Raw genomic sequence first — 20,022 nt, 5'->3', positions numbered from 1 at the left:
CTCGAACCCGGACCTTCTTGCTGTGAGGCGACAGCGCTAACCACTACACCACCGTGCCGCTCATTATTATTATTATTTGCTCACACAGCCATAGGCCGGTGAGCTATTGCCATCGTGCGGCATCCGTCTGTCCATCCAGGCTGTCCACAATTCACAAAAATCGCTACTCCTCCCTGAGTTTTCACTGGATTTTGATTGAGATTTTGTTTGGAAGATCAAATTGTTCTAACTCGGCCAATTATAAAGGAGTCTGGTTTCTCGTGGTACGGCCGTGTGAGCTACTGCGTCGCTGACGCTCTGGTTTTATTTTGTGCAAATTCGATAAAGAAAACTTTTTATACAGAACGTCCGACAAATTTACTTCTGCTTAGAATGTAAACAAACCGGCGAAATGACAGGAACAATTTGTGAAAAATGCTATACTAATAATTCTTGAAAAATAAGATACATTCTTACCATCAAATACTTTTATTGTATATAAAATAAAATTATAATAATTTTTATGATTTTCTCATCAACAAGTTGCTAATTAAGGCGATTAACAAACTTTCAGGAAAGTCGCTACTTTCGGTTGGCGCTTGCGGTTGGAGTCTTGTTCTCGGACTCGACTCGAAATTTTCTTTAATGACTTGGATTTGAACACTGGGGGCTCGAAACTGGACTCGGACTCGAGGTTTAGTGACGTGACTACAACACTGCCTTGTGACGTAGAAAGGAGAGACAAGCACACGTTTTCTGAGAAAGTCGCTGCTCCTCCCTGAGTTTTCACTGGGTTTTGATTTCGATGGTTTTGTTTGGAAGATCAAATTGTTCTAACTTGGCTAATTATAAACGAGTTTTTTTTTTTTTGTCTTTTTTGGGGGTTTTATTTTCGAGTAGAGTTTTTATTTCGTCCTCGGTTGGTTCAGCAACACGCCGCCAGTTTGTTTTTCTCTACTCACAGTATATGAGCTGATAGCCTAGTAGTAGAGTAGCCAATCAGAGCACGTGATCGCTCCTATATCCAGTGAATGTGGATAGAATAATTACGAATGCACACGTTTTAATCTGTTTATGTGAAACATTAGCCGTATACAGTACATGCCTAGCTAAATTGTTACTATAGAAAACGTATCGTATTAGAAGGAGTGCTTTAATATAAGCCTGGAGTTTGTCCTGCATCTGAGCTTCTGTCACGGAAAATGAATCAGAATTAAGAATTCAGCACCACTGTGTTATAAATGTGGTTATTGTTTAGAATGTAATTAAAATCGCAACTAGAACAGGTATGAGCAATCTTCACACTTTCTCTTACTTTTAATTTCAAAGGCTGATTGATTTTGTTATAAAATTTCTTAATGTATAAAGTTATAGTTTATATATTTGATGGCCTTGACTAACATCCCTGTAGATGTTTTGCTTGTGCATTAGTCGCTGATAATGTTTCAGTTTCCTTTTTTCTTTTTTTTTCTTTTGTCTGGTCCAGAGCCTAGATAAATCTCACTTATGTATGTCCACTGTCATTTCCTGGTTCCTGTTTTTTATTTATTTATACCTTTTGTAATCTGCTTAATGTTTTTACACCTGGACTGGGACTGAGCGTCACAGACTGGCATTACATCTCTGGCGGGCATATTCGTGGTTTAATAAAAACATTCTTTAGACCTCTTAGACAATTGGTGCCATCCCAGTTAATTAAAAAACGCCTGCCAGAGACCGAACATGCCAAAAAATGCAACTGTTTTTTAAATCCAAATTTTACTCCAGATGCCAACAATTATTACATCACTACATGTTAGCTCCTGTGGTAAATAAACAAAGCAAAATCGCAAGACACCGTGACTATACAGTAATAACATTCACATAGTAGCTACTGTGCATTCATGCAGTTATCTAATCAGCTAATCATGTAGCAACAGCACAATGCATAAAATCATACAGGTCAAGAGCTTCAGTTTACATCGATCTCATCTCATCTCATTATCCGTAGCCGCTTTATCCTGTTCTACAGGGTCGCAGGCAAGCTGGAGCCTATCCCAGCTGACTACGGGCGAAAGGCGGGGTACACCCTGGACAAGTCGCCAGGTCATCACGGCTGACACATAGACAACCATTCACACTCACATTCACACCTACGGTCAATTTAGAGTCACCAGTTAACCTAACCTGCATGTCTTTGGACTGTGGGGGAAACCGGAGCACCCGGAGGAAACCCACACGGACACGGGGAGAACATGCAAACTCCGCACAGAAAGGCCCTCGCCGGCCACGGGGCTCGAACCCGGACCTTCTTGCTGTGAGGCGACAGCGCTAACCACTACACCATCGTGCCGCCCGTTTACATCGATCATCAGGGAAAAATGTGTTCTCAGTCATTTTCACCGTGACATGGTCATTGTATCAGACATGCTGGTTTGAGTTTTTCAGTAACTGTTGAAAAGATCCCCCGGGATATTTTTGCCCAACAGTCTCTAAAATTTACACAGTGTGAAAGACAGAACAACATCCAGTGAGTGGCAGTCGTGCAGGCAGCAACGCCTTGTTCATGAGCGAGATCAGAGGAGAATAACCAGACTGGTTTAAGCTGACAGGAAGACTACAGGAACTCAATTACTCACTCTTTGCGATTTGAATCTTGAAGCAGACAGGCTACAACATTGCCTGGTCTTTTTCCAGCCTTTAGCTTTAACTCAATTTCAGTGAGTCTGTGCCAGCTGTAGTGTCAGATTCCTGTTCTTGGCTGGCAAGAGTGGAACCTTGTGTGGTCTTCTGCTGTTGTAGCTCATCTGCTTCAAGGTTTGACGTTTTGAGTGTTCCAAGATGCTTTTCTGCTCACCGCGCTTGTAAAGACTGGTTGAGTTATCAGGGCTTTTCTTTTGAACCAGTCTGGCCATTCTCCTCTGACCTCTCTCGGCATTGCCACCTGCAGAATTGCCGCTCAGGTTTTTTTTTTTTTTGGTAGTTGTTTTTCTCACCACTCTGGAAACTGTTGAGTGAAAATCCCAGGAGATCAGCAGTTTCTCAAATACTTAACCCAGCCCGTCAGGCACCATCAACCATGCCAAGTCACTGAGATTACATTGAAGTTTGATGTGAACATTACCTGAAGTTCTTCACCTGCAGCTGCATGATTTTCATGCGTTGTGCGGCTGATCGGATAACTGCACAAATTGACAGGTGTTTCTATTAAAGTTGCCGGTGGCTGTATATGAGGTGAAGAAATGAAATGTTTTTCTTCTGAAGTATATCTTTTTAACATCATTATGCCATTTTTTTTTTTTTTTTAGAAAGCTGGAGGAAGTACATAATGACTTCATGGACAAAAAGGACAGTGTCATCACTAAAATCTACAACGAGTCCAAAGAGAGAGCCAGGTATGAAAACCAACACACGCTAACAGGAAACACATTTACACACTGTTAAAGCTGAAAAAGTAAAGATTTTGTGTAGGGAATAATACAGGATGCGGTATGTTGTTATAGGAATATAATCAATGATGTGGTGGTGTGATGTGACCCAACATAAAGCAGAGTTACTCTTACTTCCCCAAAGATGATTATTTTCCAGTAATAACATGTCCTGATATGTTTTATTCTGCTTATATCTCAGCAATCTGGCAGCAGTTGCAGTTTTTATGTATTAAAGAATAGCATCCTTTTTATTAAATTCTGTTTTTCGTTACATTTGATGATGCAGATCATCTTTCATAAACGGTTGTTTCCTAAAGTTAATAAGACAAAATATTTCACTTGCGTTCCGTAAAAAGCAGTCTTGTTGTCGAGTCACTAAACCTAGAGTCCGAGTCCAGTCTCAAGTCCCCAGTGTTGAAGTCAGAGTCATTAAAAAAAAAAAAAACTCGAGTTGAGTCCCAAACTCCAACCATGCCATTTGACAGTGGCTGTTTCAGCGCCATTAACATTAGTTAGTTCCTGAACATGACGTATGAACAGGTGAATGTGCGTTCTCTTTATCAGGGAATGTGAAGTATTCTGTCAGAGATGGTTGGGAGACGGATGTAAGTGCAGAAGGTGTGTTTATTAATACAAGTGAAGACGGTAAACAATCCAGAACGGCAGGGAAAATCGTAAAACAGTGAAACAGGCAACAGGTCGAGCGAGGCACAAACAGGCTATCGTAGACTCAGCAGAATCAAAGACGAGAAACAGGAAATCAGAGATCAGGAAACCAAACAAGGAAATAAGGCTCGGTAATGTATCAGCAACGCAACTCAGTACTTCGCAAAGTAAGTGTGTTTTCACAGTTTTTATATAGGGGCGCTGATTGTGCCTTGATCCTATGCAGGTGCGAGTCGCTTACCGTGTGAGAGTCCACTTGGCGCCCGCGCTGTCCGGAGCGCGTCCGAGAGTCTGTCTGATGCACGCGCCAAGGTGCGCAGGTGTGACACTCTTGCACAAAATTCATGTAGATATAAATATCTTATGCCAAATTATTATGGCATGTTGCAAAAAATAAAGAAAAAATCCGAGTCCTCGTCTCCATTTTCCCAGTCCTAATGCAGTTAATACACGAGTCCAAGTTGAGTCACAAGTCCTTAAAATTAGGGCACGAGTCGGACTTGAGTCTGAGTCCTGGACTTGAGTACTACAAGCCTGGTAAAAAGTCTCCTTACCAAAAATGTCATCATATCGATCACTGCGCTTACATGCACAAAATATTCCAGTTTTTGCCCTTCTTCGGAAAAAGACAGTATTCCCACTAAGCTGTTTACATGGCTAATGAAAATGAATATTGTACTAATATTCCAGTTTACATGCAGCCGTGCATACTCGGATCGTCTAGTCGGTTTGTGTAGAACACACAGAGTTGACCGTCAACAGGCAAGAGGTCGTGTGTCTCAAACTGCCATAAAAACCCCAGTTGAGACGCGTATTCCGAAAGTGCTATAGACACTCACTGGCCAATTTATTTGGAACACCCACGCACCTGCTGTTTGATGCAGTTCTCTCATCAGCCAATCCCTTGACAGCAGCACAATGCATCAAATCATACCGATACAAATCAAGAGCTTCAGTTAATGTTCACTTCAAACGTCAGAACGGGAAAAATTGTGATCTCAAAGTGTGACCATCACTGTGGCATGGGTGTTGGTGCCAGATGGACTGGTTTGAGTATTTCAGAAACTGCTGATCTCCTGGGGTTTTCACACACAACAGTCTCTAGCGTTTACACAGAATGATGCGAAAAATAAAAAACATTGAGTGACAGATCTGTGGGTGGAAACAAAAGTCTTGTTGATGAGAGGAGTCCAAGGAAAATGCCCAGATTCGTTCGAGCTGCCGGGAAGGATATAGTAACTCATATAATCATTCTGTACAACCGTGGTGAGCAGAAAAGCATCTCAGCATGCAACAGCAGAAGAGCACACTGGGTTCCACTCCTGCAGCCAGGAACAGGAATCTTAGGGCGTATTTACACCTACGTCGTTTGGTCCGGACCAAACGAACCAAATTTCCCTTGGTCCGGACCTTTTGGGTTGGTCTGAATACAAACCACCGAACTCTGGTCCGGACCAAACAAGCGGACCGAGACCGAGCTGCAAGGTCGGACTCGGTCCAGACCAAAGGAACCCTGGTGCGGACCTTTTGGAGGTGTGAAAGCAGACCGGACCTAATCTGACAGTTTTGCTTTTTTGTACCTCGGGAGCTTCCGTCGTTTGTCGAGCATTATGGGAAACAGAGTCTTGACACTCCACCGCAAAGTGCAAACACTGTTTCGGTTGTCAAGGGAACCTTACAACAGTCGTTCAGTCATTCAGACCAGTGGTAGGCTAGACTACAGAGTACAAAAAATGAGTAGGGGGCAAACGTGGGCCGAGGAAGAAACGCGTACCCTTGTGGATATATGGGCAGATGTCCACATATCTGAGCTTTTGGAGAGAACACACAAAAATGCCGACGTGTTTGCTGTATTCAGTGAGAAAATGAAGGAGAAGGGGTTCACGCGCTCCCCAGAACAATGTCGGCTAAAAGTGAAGAAACTCCGTCAGACCTACATTAAAATCAGGGACATTCTTTCAAAAAGTGGCGGTACTAGCGACGCAAAAAAGAAATTCATCTATTACGATGGATAAGGCGAATATCCCGACACATACCTCCTCCGTCTTGCGTGAAGAGCCAGAACTGTCACAACATGATGTGCGCTCATCAGCGCTATCCTCCGTAGCCGCCTTGCCCTTTGAAGTCGTCGTTGATAAATTACTTGTACAACAGCATAGTAATCGCACAATTGTGAAAACAGTAAAAACTGGAAAAAACATAGCTTTGATGACATTAAAAAGAATAACAGCACGGAAAGCCTCCCTGACTACTTTTGAACTTAACGCTTTGTGCGCGTGTCGTCTCTGACCAATAACTGAACGACCTCAGGGCGCGTGGCTTTGTTGACAGATTTTGGTCCGCTTACTAAAATGTACAGTGTGAAGGCGAACCGCACCAAAATGGAAAAAAAAAACAAAAAAACATTTGGTTCGGACCAAAGCAAGTGAACTATTGAACTATCCTGGTCTGAATACACCCTTAGACTCAAGAACTAGTTCCTGTTAAAGTGGCCGGTGAGTGTACATGTACTAAGAAAGCTCCTAAAACTGGAATAATATCAGCACATCCCACATGTCTTAGCTGGAAAATGCTGACTTCAGAATAAGGAATTTGGTATATCCAAACTATGTGCAGTTTATATGGCCTGTATCAAATTTTGAATCCTCTCATATCCGGATAATAGTGGAATATCCGTGTGCATGTAAACATCCTGAATGTTTTATATGTGTTTCTTAAAAACAAAGTATTTTTTCTACTTGGAGCAGGCTTCACTCTTAAATAATTCCTAATGTAATGGTGCTGACCCAAATGTGCAACATAATTTCCAAAGAAAAAGGCCGCACCTTGCATATAATGTCCTTTTATTGCACAAACGCGTTTCGGCGTGTGCCTTCCTCAGTGTGCAACAATGTAACCACAAAAACACTTTTAAAGACCCACACCCATTACCACACCCCATTACAACAAACCAATGACAATGAAGTATTTAGACCATGTGTCAAAATAATCCTTCGATTGGAAAAATACATTCACAAAACATTACAGACATTATGTGCATATTTACAATTATGCAATGCAGTATAGCCATCAGTACATTATTACCTTCATAAAAAACAAGTCAGGGATAGCTCTTCATTCATCCCATTCGGTATACACGTATTCAAATTAAAAATATACCACGCCTCTCGCTGTAAGAGATGGTTCTCTCTATTTCCCCCTCGTGGAGACCTGTAAACCATCTCTAGTCCCATAAATTTCAACATACTAGCGTCATGGCCAGCAGACTGGAAATGCCTTGCCACAGATGATTTTTCATCGTTTTTTCTTATTGAGCATTTATGTTCAAAAATTCTCGTTTTTAACTGTCTCTTCGTTTTACCCACATAAAGTATTCCACAAGGACAAGTCAAAAGATAAACGACAAAGGTAGACAAACAAGTAACTCTTCCCTTGACTTTGTACGTTTTTCCTGTTTTAGAGTGCGTGAATTCTTTTTCTGTAAGCATAAAGTTACATGCTGCACAGTTAAAACATTTGAAATTACCTTGTGAAACACGTGGAGGAAATGATAAAAACGGTTGAGTGAATGCAGGGAAGTGCGACCGCACTAGTTTATCACGCAGACTTGGCGCTCTTTTGTAACAACTGCGTGGTAGATCCTGAAAAGAATTACCAATATTTGGGTCACTCTGCAGAATATGCCAATGCCGTTGTACAATAGTTTTCAAATCATTTGAGATGTGACCATACATGGATACTAGAGTGACAGGAGGAATAATGTTAGAACAGTTATGTCTAGTGCTATTAGTAAGTAGATCTGAGCGCTGAATATTGCGCACACGCTCTAAGCAATTGTCCAACAAGTGGCCCGCATATCCCCTGTCGCGGAATCTTTCGCACAGTTCCCCTGCTTGTTGTTCAAATACTGCCTCGTTGTTACAAATCCTGCGCACTCTCAACAGTTGACTATAAGGTAAACTACGTTTAAGAGAAGGTGGATGGTAACTCTGATAATGTAAAAAGGTGTTGCGATCAGTATCTTTACGATATATTTCAGTATGCAAGACATACTGAAATATAGATGAAAAATCATCTGTGGCAAGGCATTTCCAGTCTGCTGGCCATGACGCTAGTATGTTGAAATTTATGGGACTAGAGATGGTTTACAGGTCTCCACGAGGGGGAAATAGAGAGAACCATCTCTTACAGCGAGAGGCGTGGTATATTTTTAATTTGAATACGTGTATACCGAATGGGATGAATGAAGAGCTATCCCGGACTTGTTTTTTATGAAGGTAATAATGTACTGATGGCTATACTGCATTGCATAATTGTAAATATGCACATAATGTCTGTAATGTTTTGTGAATGTATTTTTCCAATCGAAGGATTATTTTGACACATGGTCTAAATACTTCATTGTCATTGGTTTGTTGTAATGGGGTGTGGTAATGGGTGTGGGTCTTTAAAAGTGTTTTTGTGGTTACATTGTTGCACACTGAGGAAGGCACACGCCGAAACGCGTTTGTGCAATAAAAGGACATTATATGCAAGGTGCGGCCTTTTTCTTTGGAAATTTTCTTAAAAACAACAAATCTGTTATTATGTGGAGCATCTGCTATACAAGTCCCTGTGAATTAACTGTTACTACAGAAACGATAACCTATTAGACCAAGCAGGTTAATGTAGATATATGATTTGCCTGATTGTCAGAACGCCATCAGAGCCGAACTGTGTTTGAAAATGAATCGACACCTTCTGACCAATCCGATTTGTGAATTCACCACTGCTGTGATGTCCATATAAATAAAACCTTAGAAATCCTACATTGTGCATATACAGTAAAAGTGATCAAATAAATGCGGCGAGCTAATCGTATTTAATACGCTGATGAGGTCATTATGTTTGGTCCTATCAGTTTAAATGGGACTTTGTTTGTATTAGTGTTTGTTCACGATTGTTTTGCTTCATGCAGGGTGAATGGCTTTAAGAAGCAACAGGAGATCCTGAGACAGAAACACGCAGAATTTCTGGAGAGATACAAGCTTCGTCAAAGTGGCCGAGAGAAGTAGAAATAGAATCATCCAGACATCACGAAGACATGGTGGAGTCCTTTACTGGAACTGAGTGCACATAGAGGTAGCAGGAAGCTCCATCAGACAGATTAAAGGTGCTTCTAGGTTGAAAACAAATTATAATTAATATGATCATTGTCAGATGTTTGTGGACGCTTCCAGGACGCACAGAAAACTCGTCCATAATTGATTACAAAACATGAAAAGGGTCTGATGATGTGCTTTTTAATGAAGAGTGTTCGGGGTGTTGTATATAGTATATAGTTCTGTCCGGTATGGACCACTGCAGGTAACGGTCACTATAGAAACAGGGCTACAAATGTGCCAGGCTCTTGTTCGACATGAGGTGTCCGACACCTGTGTGTCTGCAGCATGCCTGGGTTTCCTGCATGGGATTTTAACTGTACACAGCTGTGTGTGTGTGTGTGTGTGTGTGTGTGTGTGTGTGTGTGTGTGTGTGTGTGTGAGAGAGAGAGAGAGAGATATTAAAGGAGTAACAAAAAGTGCCAGTACTTTTACTTGTGATAATATAGGGTGTTTCAAAACATGTGATATTATTTGAGATGTAAATATCCCAGAAACTACATCTCATCTCATTATCTGTAGCCGCTTTATCCTGTTCTACAGGGTCGCAAGCAAGCTGGAGCCTATCCCAGCTGACTGTGGGCGAAAGGCGGGGGGAAAGGCCCTGGATAAGTCACCAGGTCATCACAGGGCCAGAAACTACATACCGTAGTCTAGGCAAATGAAACTGAACAGGCTTAACATTGAGCAATATGAGATTTATTCCCCAAAATTTGAATGAGAAATTCAAAGGTATGTGGATTCCATGAACGATTTCACAAATTTTCAATATGTGCACCACCCGAGACACGGCACACATCAAGTCGGTAGTCCAGCTCCCGCCAAACACGCTGCAGCATGTCTTTGGTAACAGTCTTTTCTTTTCTGGTAACAGTGCATTTTTAGAGAATTCTGTCATAAATGCACGCTGCACAGTCTTGTTCGAGCGTACTCTGACACACAAAACGCCTCTTCTTTTCCAACAAATGGCATTTCTGTACCTAAAAAAATTAACATTAAACATAAAAATTTGACCCGTTTCCATACATGCTGTTAAAATTTGAGGTCAATTGAACAAGAATTGGCAAAGTTATTAGATTGTGAAATGATATCAATTTTTTTTTAAACGCCCTGTATGATAGTGTCAAACAGGCCATCGTTTCTGAATCAGTATTAAAATATTAAAGAAGGAATTATGCATTAAAGGAACAGTCCACCGTACTTCCATAATGAAATATGTTCTTCTCTGAATTGAGACGAGCTGATCCGTACCTCTCCGAGCTTTGTGCGACCTCCCAGTCAGTCAGACGCGCTGTTACTCCTGTTAGCAATGTAGCTAGGCTCAGCATGGCCAACGGTATTTTTTTGGGCTGTAGTTAGATGCGACCAAACTCTTCCACGTTTTTCCTGTTTACATAGGTTTATATGGCCAGTGATATGAAACAAGTTCAGTTACACAAATTGAAACGTGGCGATTTTCTATGCTATGGAAAGTCCGCACTATAATGACAGGCGTACTAACACCTTCTGCGCGCTTCGGCAGCGCATTGATACCTTCACTCGGAGTTGTACCATTTTTTTTTTTAGACAGGGCGGACGGACCAGGGCATTCGCCCGCCTGGCCGTGCCCGAAGAGGAGTGAAAGTATCAATGCGCTGCTGAAGCGCGCAGAAGGTGTTAGTACGCCTGTCATTATAGTGCGGACTTTCCATAGCATAGAAAATCACCACGTTTCAATTTGTGTAACTGAACTTGTTTCATGTCACTGGTCATATAAACCTATGTAAACAGGAAAAACGTGGAAGAGTTTGGTCGCATCTAACTACAGCCCCAAAAAATACCATTGGCCATGCTGAGCCTAGCTACATTGCTAACAGGAGTGACAGCGCGTCTGACTGACTGGGAGGTCGCGCAAAGCTCGGAGAGGTACGGATCAGCTCGTCTCAATTCAGAGAAGAACATATTTCATTATGGAAGTACGGTGGACTGTTCCTTTAAAGAAGGAATTTTTAGGCAGGGATCATATTGAAAAAACGAAGTGGTGGAGCATAACGCAACGCTCAGACCATAATAATTCTATGACTCAAATGAAGTTCTATCTCATTCCTAAGTGATGTGAAGCACTAATGTTCTGTACAGCCAAAAAAAAAGACTTGCGGGGGGGGGAAGAGAGTTTTGCGCATAGTATCTTTGTAACTGGAAAATGAGGAAAGTTTAAAAAAAATAAAGAGAGAGAGAGAAAAGGTTGTTCAGTTTAGGTCCACGAGACACTGTTTTCAGGAAAAACTTCTTGCCGTTTCAGACTTCCCGTCCCTGTAGGAAAAATGGAGCACTGGCAACAGAGTTTTGCTCTTAGTGGTTTTGGGACTGGAGGGTGAGGAAAGTACCAAAAAAGAGAGAGCGTGGGAGAGATGTTCGTTTAGTTTGGGTCCGTGAGACACTTCTTCCAGCCCCTGTAAGAATCTTCCCGTTTTGATTGGTCAGAACACCTCAAATGTTCCGAGGATGAGCAGTGTCAAGTCAAATTTATTTGTATAGCGCTTTAAACATTATTATAGCGCATTAAACAAATAAACATTGTCGCAAAGCAGTGTTACGCTCAGATAGTGCAATCAGGTTCAGCTTGAACCAACGCTCTGCTCCTGCTGTTATCAACCGTTCCGCTGCCGAACCATAGCAAACAATAGAAAATCTGCCGCTTCTACCGTACTACCGCTGGTCCGTGTGATCCCCACCTTACTGATGGTCTGACTTGCCATTCCTCCGAAATTATTTTTCCTGTTCCCTGGATCGGCTAGGATTGACAAGAAATGACATTCTGCTTTCTGTACACACACAAAAAAAAAGAAACGGCCTGTAGATTTTTTTTTTGGAAGCTGGATTGCGATAGAAATCTCAAACCTCTTTATCAAATAAACACCACCCATTACAATATGGGTGGACTTTTAGTATTTCATACCCAGTGGTGAATTTGCCATTTGTTTTGCCCTCATTATAGACATGACATGTCCAGTCATGGTACAACTACAGACATATTCTCCGTTCTGCTGTCTTCAGCAGCTGTGTAAAATAACAAGCGGACCGTCATCTCCAGGCGTTTCACACTGTTCACGATTGTAAGGAATTGTGTGAAATCAATAGACTCTTGCGTGAACCCGTTAACTCGCTGGGGTTTGACTGTTGCTGTAAGAGGTGTATTGTTTCTCTCAGATGCTTTTTTTTTTTTCTTTTCTTGAAATTATCAATAAACATTATACTGACGCAATGTTTTTGTAGCATTCTCTTCCCTGTGCTGAAATCCAGTTGTTTTCTTGCCAATTATGAATTACTCCCTGGCAGTTCCTGTAATTACATTAGCATTGTTAAACTCTTCTATTACACAGCTTTTTCTGTTTTGATGATATCTTTTTGTATTTTCTCGTTCTTATTTCACTAAGGCCTCATAATCAACACACAATACAGTAATAGACATTACAAATATGAAAGACAAGCTCCAGTTACTTAAAATCAGAGGTGGACAAAGTACCCAACTTCATTACTTAAGTCAAAGTACAGATCCCACTGGTCAAATGTTACTCTGATACAAGTGAAAGTTGTCCAGTCAAATTTTTACTTAAGTTAAAGTACTGTAGTACTTGCTTTTAAAAATACTTAAGTATTAAAAGTACATTTTCTGTCAACGCATTGTTGTATTATTGTATTACACAGCAAGAAGGTCCTGGGTTCGAGCCCCGTGGCCGGCGAGGGCCTTTCTATGCGGAGTTTGCACGTTCTCCCCGTGTCCACGTGGGTTTCCTCCGGGTGCTCCGGTTTCCCCCACAGTCCAAAGACATGCAGGTTAGGTTAACTGGTGACTCTAAATTGACCGTAGGTGTGAATGTGAGTGTGAATGGTTGTCTGTGTCTATGTGTCAGCCCTGTGATGATCTGGTGACTTGTCCAGGGTGTACCCCGCCTTTCGCCCGTAATCAGCTGGGATAGGCTCCAGCTCGCCTGCGACCCTGTAGAACAGGATAAAGCGGCTAGAGATAATGAGATGAATGAATGAATGAATGAATGAATGAATGAGTACAGATGCTCAAATAGTGTACTTAAGTACAGTACTCAAGTAAATGTACTTCGTTACTGTCCACCTCTGCTTAAAATTTTCTTCTAAGGCTCTTATAGTAGCACATTGGCACAGCTCTTGCCTCATTACCAGGAGATGTTGAGTTTAAACCCTGGTTGTGTAACTGCAGTCCATGTCTGGGAGGCTGATGGAGCATAATTATCCCTACTCTCAGGTAGATCCTTCCTCTCACCTCTGTCAAGAGCGACACCAGCCTGAACTTATTTATACTGAACAGGGCTGGCTGAAAAATGTCTTGGAGGAAACATATATTAGCTGCCATCCTCCTAGATTGGCAGCCACAACACTTGGTATGGGGTGAAAATAGGCAAGAAGAAGAATGAGGCAAAGTCCAGAAAAAGGGACTGTTTTCTTTTTAGGTCTTTTTGGTTACTGATTGTTTCATATTGAGTGTTAAATTTCCCACATTGTGTTTATTTCCAGTTTTTGGGTAACTTGCCTTTTTCTTGCTTTAATGAAGACTGAAACAATGAACGGAAGCTAGCGATTGATGATAATTGCTCTCTTTAATTGATCAGACTTTCATGATTAGGGCAAGAAGGCAAAAAAGAGCAAATGCATAGCTTTTGCTGCTTCTGCAGCTGGAGTTTGATGTTTAAAAAAATAAAAGACACATGAATTCCAGTCTGAGTATTTTCATCAGGGGTGCATGGTTAACGATCAGATTAGATACCAATCTTGAACACATGAAAGTGGCCCAAATTTGATTTGAAAAGATTAGATTTGCATTTATACTGCTCAGAAGTAATCAGGTATGTGTGACATTTACGCCAAAAATCTGACGGGCTATTTTAGTCCTGTGTTGTGGCTCAAATCTGATTTGAAATGATTGCTCAGAAATGAAAACTCAACTGTGGAATGCGTATGTAAGCTAAATGAAAAGTCCTCTCTGTACAGCCACACAGACAGAGCTTCTTAAAATCACTATTTCATCTGGGTGCAGAAGAAGTGAAAATGACAAAATGGTTCAATTTTTCAAAAAAGATTATTTTTATTTTTACAGCAAGAACTGTTTCAGCTCATCAACAGAGTAAATGCCTTTTTTTTTTTGCCAAATTCTAAACTAAGACTTGTTTGCTTACAATTTCCTAAATGTTGATCATTTCTTGTTCTTTACCCATGTGTTTCATCTAAAGAAGGTGCTAATATATCAGCGTGCTCTGCCAATATGTTACATTATTATACATACAGGACACTTTTTTTCGATGGAATAAAAACATGTATTCTATTCCCTTCTAGCAGGTTTCATTCATTTGCTTTGATAACATGCAATACTGTTACCATATTGCTTATCCTACGTCACCCTACCCAGTGGAGAATGAGCGTTGATTATGGTTTACGATATTGCATGGACATGTCGGAGACATAAAACTTTCGCGCTACTGAGCGACTGTGACAATTTGTAAACGAACATGGCCGCCAGGTTTGCTTCATTAAATACGGAAGATTTTGAGAGAAGTTTGAAAGAGAAAGATGTGTTAAACACCCAAAAGGAATGTGTATGTATAATAATAATAATAATAATAATAATAATGGCTTTTTTCATGGTATATCAGAAATATTCCATTCAGCTAGCATGATACTGAACTCGTCTTCGACTCATTCAATATCATGCTGGCTGAATGGAATATATCTGATAGACCACTCAATACCAGCCAATGTTATTTAAATATGGTATGTAAAATTTGTTGTTGTTGGCTTCCTTCATTCTCATAAGAATATGGATACTGTGCCCAGATGGGTCCCATAAAAGTAAAAGTACAAAATAGAAGTTCTTATAATCCTACGAAACGGTAACGACAAACAATCGCATTCTTGGTTCTTTTCCAAGAGGAATTTATGCCCTCTTTTCATACATGTCGACCTTTGGTCAATCAAACCTGTATAACCAACCTCCAAAATCCGTATTTCCTTTATAAAATCCGTATAAGATGCAAATTAAAATAATTTACCTAAAATTTGAATGATAATTAACAATGATATATCCCAGTTATTTTTATTCAATATTAATAACAATAAACCTTCAGAATGAATACAAAGCTCCAATGTTTGACAAAAACAGTGTTATCAGCGTAGTTACGAAGGAAATACTTCGTTGTTTGGAGACAGGTTTCACCGAGCAGCTATTATGTGCGAGACTTCATATTAGCCACAAAGTCAGAAAAATCTGTTCGTAAAATTACGTTATAATGACCAAATACAATGAAAAGTATTTTTCCAGTCTCACCTGTGAAAGGTAATCCCATGTGATCTCGTTTGGACGATAAACCTGTTGGTACAGTTAAACGCAGCACATGAATGAGGCATCTTTATTCTCGGCTACTGTCTAGACGCTATACCAGAGACAGTTGAAGAATCTCCACTTTGCCACATCCAATATGGCGGCAAGGATGACGTATGATTCTACGCAGAAGGCGGCGTCTATGTTTATATGTCTATGACTTCACGATTGGCGGGATTCTCACAATGCGGTGTGCGCATGATCAAAAGTGGAACGAAGTCTCGCTACCACAAGATATCGCGCGATTTCATAAGCCTCTTTACTGGCTGTCTGTGGTGTACAGTACGTTTGTAAATGTTATGCACTCTTTTATCATCGTGGGAATTGATTATAGCTCTAAATAAATATTGAAGTTTTTTTTAAGAATCCGTATAACTTTATTTATACGCCCGTATACTACGTTTATTGAATCAAATCCGTATAAAATACGGACATTCCGTATAGGTTGACATGTATGTCTTTTTAGAACAGCTTTTTCTGTGATTAAAGAGGCCTATTCTTGATTTGCATAATCTTCCGCAAAACTCACATGTATGTTGTATTGCGTGTGTCTCAGATACTGGAATTGCTATACAGTGAAAGTAAAAAGTTTGTGAACCCCTTGGAATTTTCTATATTTAGAAGAAAGAAAGCACAACTTTATTCATCGCACACTTGTGAAATTTCCTCTCTGCATTTAACCCACCTGAAGCAGTGAACACACACGTGAGCAATGAGCACATACCCAGAGCAGTGGGCAGCCATACCAACAGCATCCGGGGAGCAGTTGGGAGTTAGGTGCCTCGCTCAAGGGCACCTCAGCCCAAGGCCGTCCCATGTCTTTGAACTGTGGGGGAAACTGGAGCACCCAGAGGAAACCCACGCAGACACGGGGAGAACATGCAAACTCCACACAGAAAGACCCTTGCCGGCTGCTGGGTTCGAACCCAGAACCTTCTAGCTGTGAGGCAACCGTGCTAACCACTACACCACCGTGCTCAGTGGCGGCTGGTAGTCTTTCAAACAGGGGAGGCTGGTCGGTTACGATATTTCCAGATTTTAAAAGAAAAAAGAAAAAACACATCAATTTTGCCCATACTCTTGCCTCTGATCTGGCTGATTGTTGGCAGGGTCACAAACTGTGAAATAACAGGTTCTTTTGGCCCATTAGCCTACTGTCCAATATACATGATAGTGGTGTTGGGGGGGGGGTATATTTTAACATTTTATATTTTAAAATTGTGGCATGTTGTTTAAAAATTGATCATTATTGAAAGCAGCTCTTTGTCAGGAACCTCAGCAGTAACAGCAGAGTGTTCTGGAATAGGCACAAGCACTGACCTTGGGGAGCCAAACATAGAGCTGGGTGCCACACATTTCATTCAATGACACTTTCCCTATATTTTACTTATTTTGACTGAGAAATGTTTTATTGACAATTTTGATAACCCTTCACTTTTAATCCAGGTCTGTAGTGTGAAATGTTCTCGGCTGTGTTTTTGTTTAAAAATGTTTTCCAAATTGTAGCTGTGTTTAATTCATATCCAGAAAAATATATATTCCAATATAATATACTCAGCATAAACATTTTAAATAGATTCTATATTTTTGGTCCATCCATGACATATTACTAAAGTAGCCTATTTACTGTTGTTGATGTGGGTCACTTGCTGTTAGCCAATTCACTTTCTCGTACCAGGAGAGCTGAAAGGAACGAGTATTATTCCCTACCTTTTTCACCAAGTCAATTTGAGGCGTTGGTCTACCCTGCTCTTTAATTTTAATTTTTTCCTCGAAAGGAAGACTGGCAAATGGCTTCACCAAAATTAAATCAGCAATGCTTGGCATCCATGCGCAGCTTTCTTGCTAGCTGACTAGCCCCCTCAAGTTCAGTCACTCAAATAAGCGAAATTTCTGGAACTAAGATAGCAAACTTGACAACACTATATTTACACTTTATTTACCATGAAAATATATACAAACTAAAAAAGCTGGTAGAAACCGTATGTAATGAATGAAATCAAAATGTAAGCTGATCTCTTACAATACACCACAGCACTTGCGAATCCGCATGGGACTGAACTGAAATTCACCGCTGCCTGTCTATATTTGAAACGAGCTGTCAATCAAAGAAAATATCCGGCCGCTTTCACCAATCACCAGTCTCCTCGCGGAAAGCTTTGCCATGTCCCTCCCATGTGAGGCTCGGAGTCCGTAGGCAGGCATTTTCGCAGTATTTGTCCAATAATCATCTTGCATTTTGAGATTGAAAAGCGCATAGCTCCCAAATGCCGTTGAAGTCCACTGAGGCTGGGAGTCTGGTGGGCGGGCGTTTTTGCAGTATTTGTCCAATAACCGTCTTGCATTTTGATATTGAAAAGCGCAGAGCTCCCAAATGCCGTTGAAGTCCACTGAGGCTGGGCTGCATCGCGCTGTCATGAGGGGGAAAAACTCACGCACACATTAAAGTTATAACGGAATGATTTTGCACTGTAGTTGGGTTGAGCACATATATTTCTATGATTCTGGATCTGAAATAGCAATGTTATAAGGTTGGCTATAACATAAGCCTAGCGCAATTCATCCTACACGATGTTCTTCATTTTTAGAGGAGGCTGAGCCTCCCTCGTTGTCTTAGAGCAATCGCCCGTGACCGTGCTGCCCAATTTATGTCTAATTCCCATATAAAACATGGTCATATCTTCATGTAAGTCACAATAATGAACAAAGACCGTCTCCTATAACTAAAGATACACAGATTTTCAAAGAATGTTTGACCGTATTGAATAAATCATTCAAACTGAAGGTTGGAAAAAGTAAGTGAACCCTAAGCTAATGACTTTTTAAAAAGCTCATTGCAGTCAGAATTTAGCACACTTGGGTTTCATTTAATGAAACGAGTTCAGAGGTGTGGCCTAGAATTACTTTGATTGATAAAAACCCCTGAAAAGTTTGAACTTTTGACAAGAAGCATATCCAGATGGGAATCATGCCTCGCACGAAAGAGCCATCTGAAAACCTAAGATCAAGAATTGTTAACTTACATAAGGTTGGAAAAGGTTACAAAGTCATCTCAAAGATTTTAGATATTCATCAGTCTACTGTCAGGCAAGTTGTCTATAAATGGAGACGATTAGGTATTGTGACTACTCTGCCTAGAAGTGGGCGCCCCACCAAGATGACCCCAAGAGCACAACGCAAAATCATTAATGAGGTAAAGAAGAACCCTAGAGTGACAGCGAAAGACTTGAAGATGTCATTAGAACCGGCTAACATCTCTGTTCATGATTCAACAATACACAAAACGTTGAACAAGAAAGGAGTCCATAGCAGGACACCAAGAAGGAAGCCACTGCTGTCAAAAAAGAACATTGCTGCACGCCTGAATTTTGCAAAAGAGCACTTGGACCCTCCACAATGGTACTGGGAAAATGTTTTGTGGAGTGATGAAACCAAAATTGAACTATTTGGGAGGAACAAGCAGAACTCCATTTGGCGTAAAAAGGGCACTGCATATCAACATCAAAACATCATCCCTGCCAGGCCTGGAATTTCGTCATTTTAGGGGCAAGGCCACTTGGCCTTTCGTGCTGTCAATTTTTGGAGGGCATGAAGGCCAAAAGCCAGGGCACCAAGGCCATAAAATAAAACAATGATTTTAAGTTCACGTCTGTAATGAATTTAATTTAAGGACTAATGACTCTTCTGAGGAAGATTGGAGTCTCAGTCGAAACTATCAAGCAGGTAAAGAAACATCTCCTACACTATTATGTCTGAAGGTAAGAAAATATTGAACACATCTAAACTTATCAATCCATCACTCACTTCAAAAATTGTAAAACTTATTAAACCTATATCCTCCCATAATTTTTGTTCAATTGACACCGAATGTGCAAGAGCATCTTCAGACTGTACTACTACACAGATTTTTGATTAATCAGAATTGAGCCTGGAGTACATCAAAATGTTTGACTGTAAATGGAACATATACTGTACTAGCGTGCAGGCTACTGATTAACCCATAAGAGCCCAGAGCGATTTCTCAATCAAGGAAAATTATTGAGGAAATAAAATGAACTAAACAGACGACAAAGAAAACATTTCTGACCTTTTATTTTTTAAAATAGCACTTTCATGTCTCAAGATCTGAAATATTAAATTGCAAATTTGCGGAACACTGCAACACTATTACACTGTTAACCCCAAAGTTCATTCTATGCAAACAGTTTAAGTAAATACCACTTTTAAAGATTAGTTTTATTCCATTACTTAAACAGTATGAGTATATGAAGAGTATATGAGACAGTCACTGGGTTACTCATTTTTGTAATTTAAACAAACTTAAACTATCATGTTTTACCTCAGGCCACAGTGCTGCCCTGTTGTGATTGGCTCAAAACTCAAGACAAGTCTGTGCTTGTCCGTTGACGGCTACAGAGGAAGTTGCGCCATTTTCTAA

The 20,022-nt window shown here is 40.6% G+C and overlaps 1 protein-coding gene across 1 annotated transcript in view; it reads left to right on the top strand.

Annotated features, from left to right (window-relative positions):
* dnajc4 (DnaJ (Hsp40) homolog, subfamily C, member 4) overlaps positions 1 to 9,597 on the top strand; it is a 54,069-nt gene extending 44,472 nt beyond the window's left edge. Inside the window, exons 6-7 of the mRNA XM_060927943.1 lie at positions 3,267 to 3,353; positions 9,013 to 9,597. Of these exons, the coding sequence (XP_060783926.1) occupies positions 3,267 to 3,353; positions 9,013 to 9,109 (184 nt within the window). The 3' untranslated portion in view covers positions 9,110 to 9,597. The remainder of the gene's footprint in view (positions 1 to 3,266; positions 3,354 to 9,012) is intronic.
* Positions 9,598 to 20,022: the final 10,425 nt, after the last annotated feature.

This window comes from Neoarius graeffei, chromosome 8 (genome assembly GCF_027579695.1).
Source record: "Neoarius graeffei isolate fNeoGra1 chromosome 8, fNeoGra1.pri, whole genome shotgun sequence".
NCBI classification, from domain to species: Eukaryota; Metazoa; Chordata; class Actinopteri; order Siluriformes; family Ariidae; genus Neoarius; species Neoarius graeffei.
Note: the sequence above shows the minus strand (reverse complement) of the source record. Positions and strands in the feature narration are given on the sequence as shown.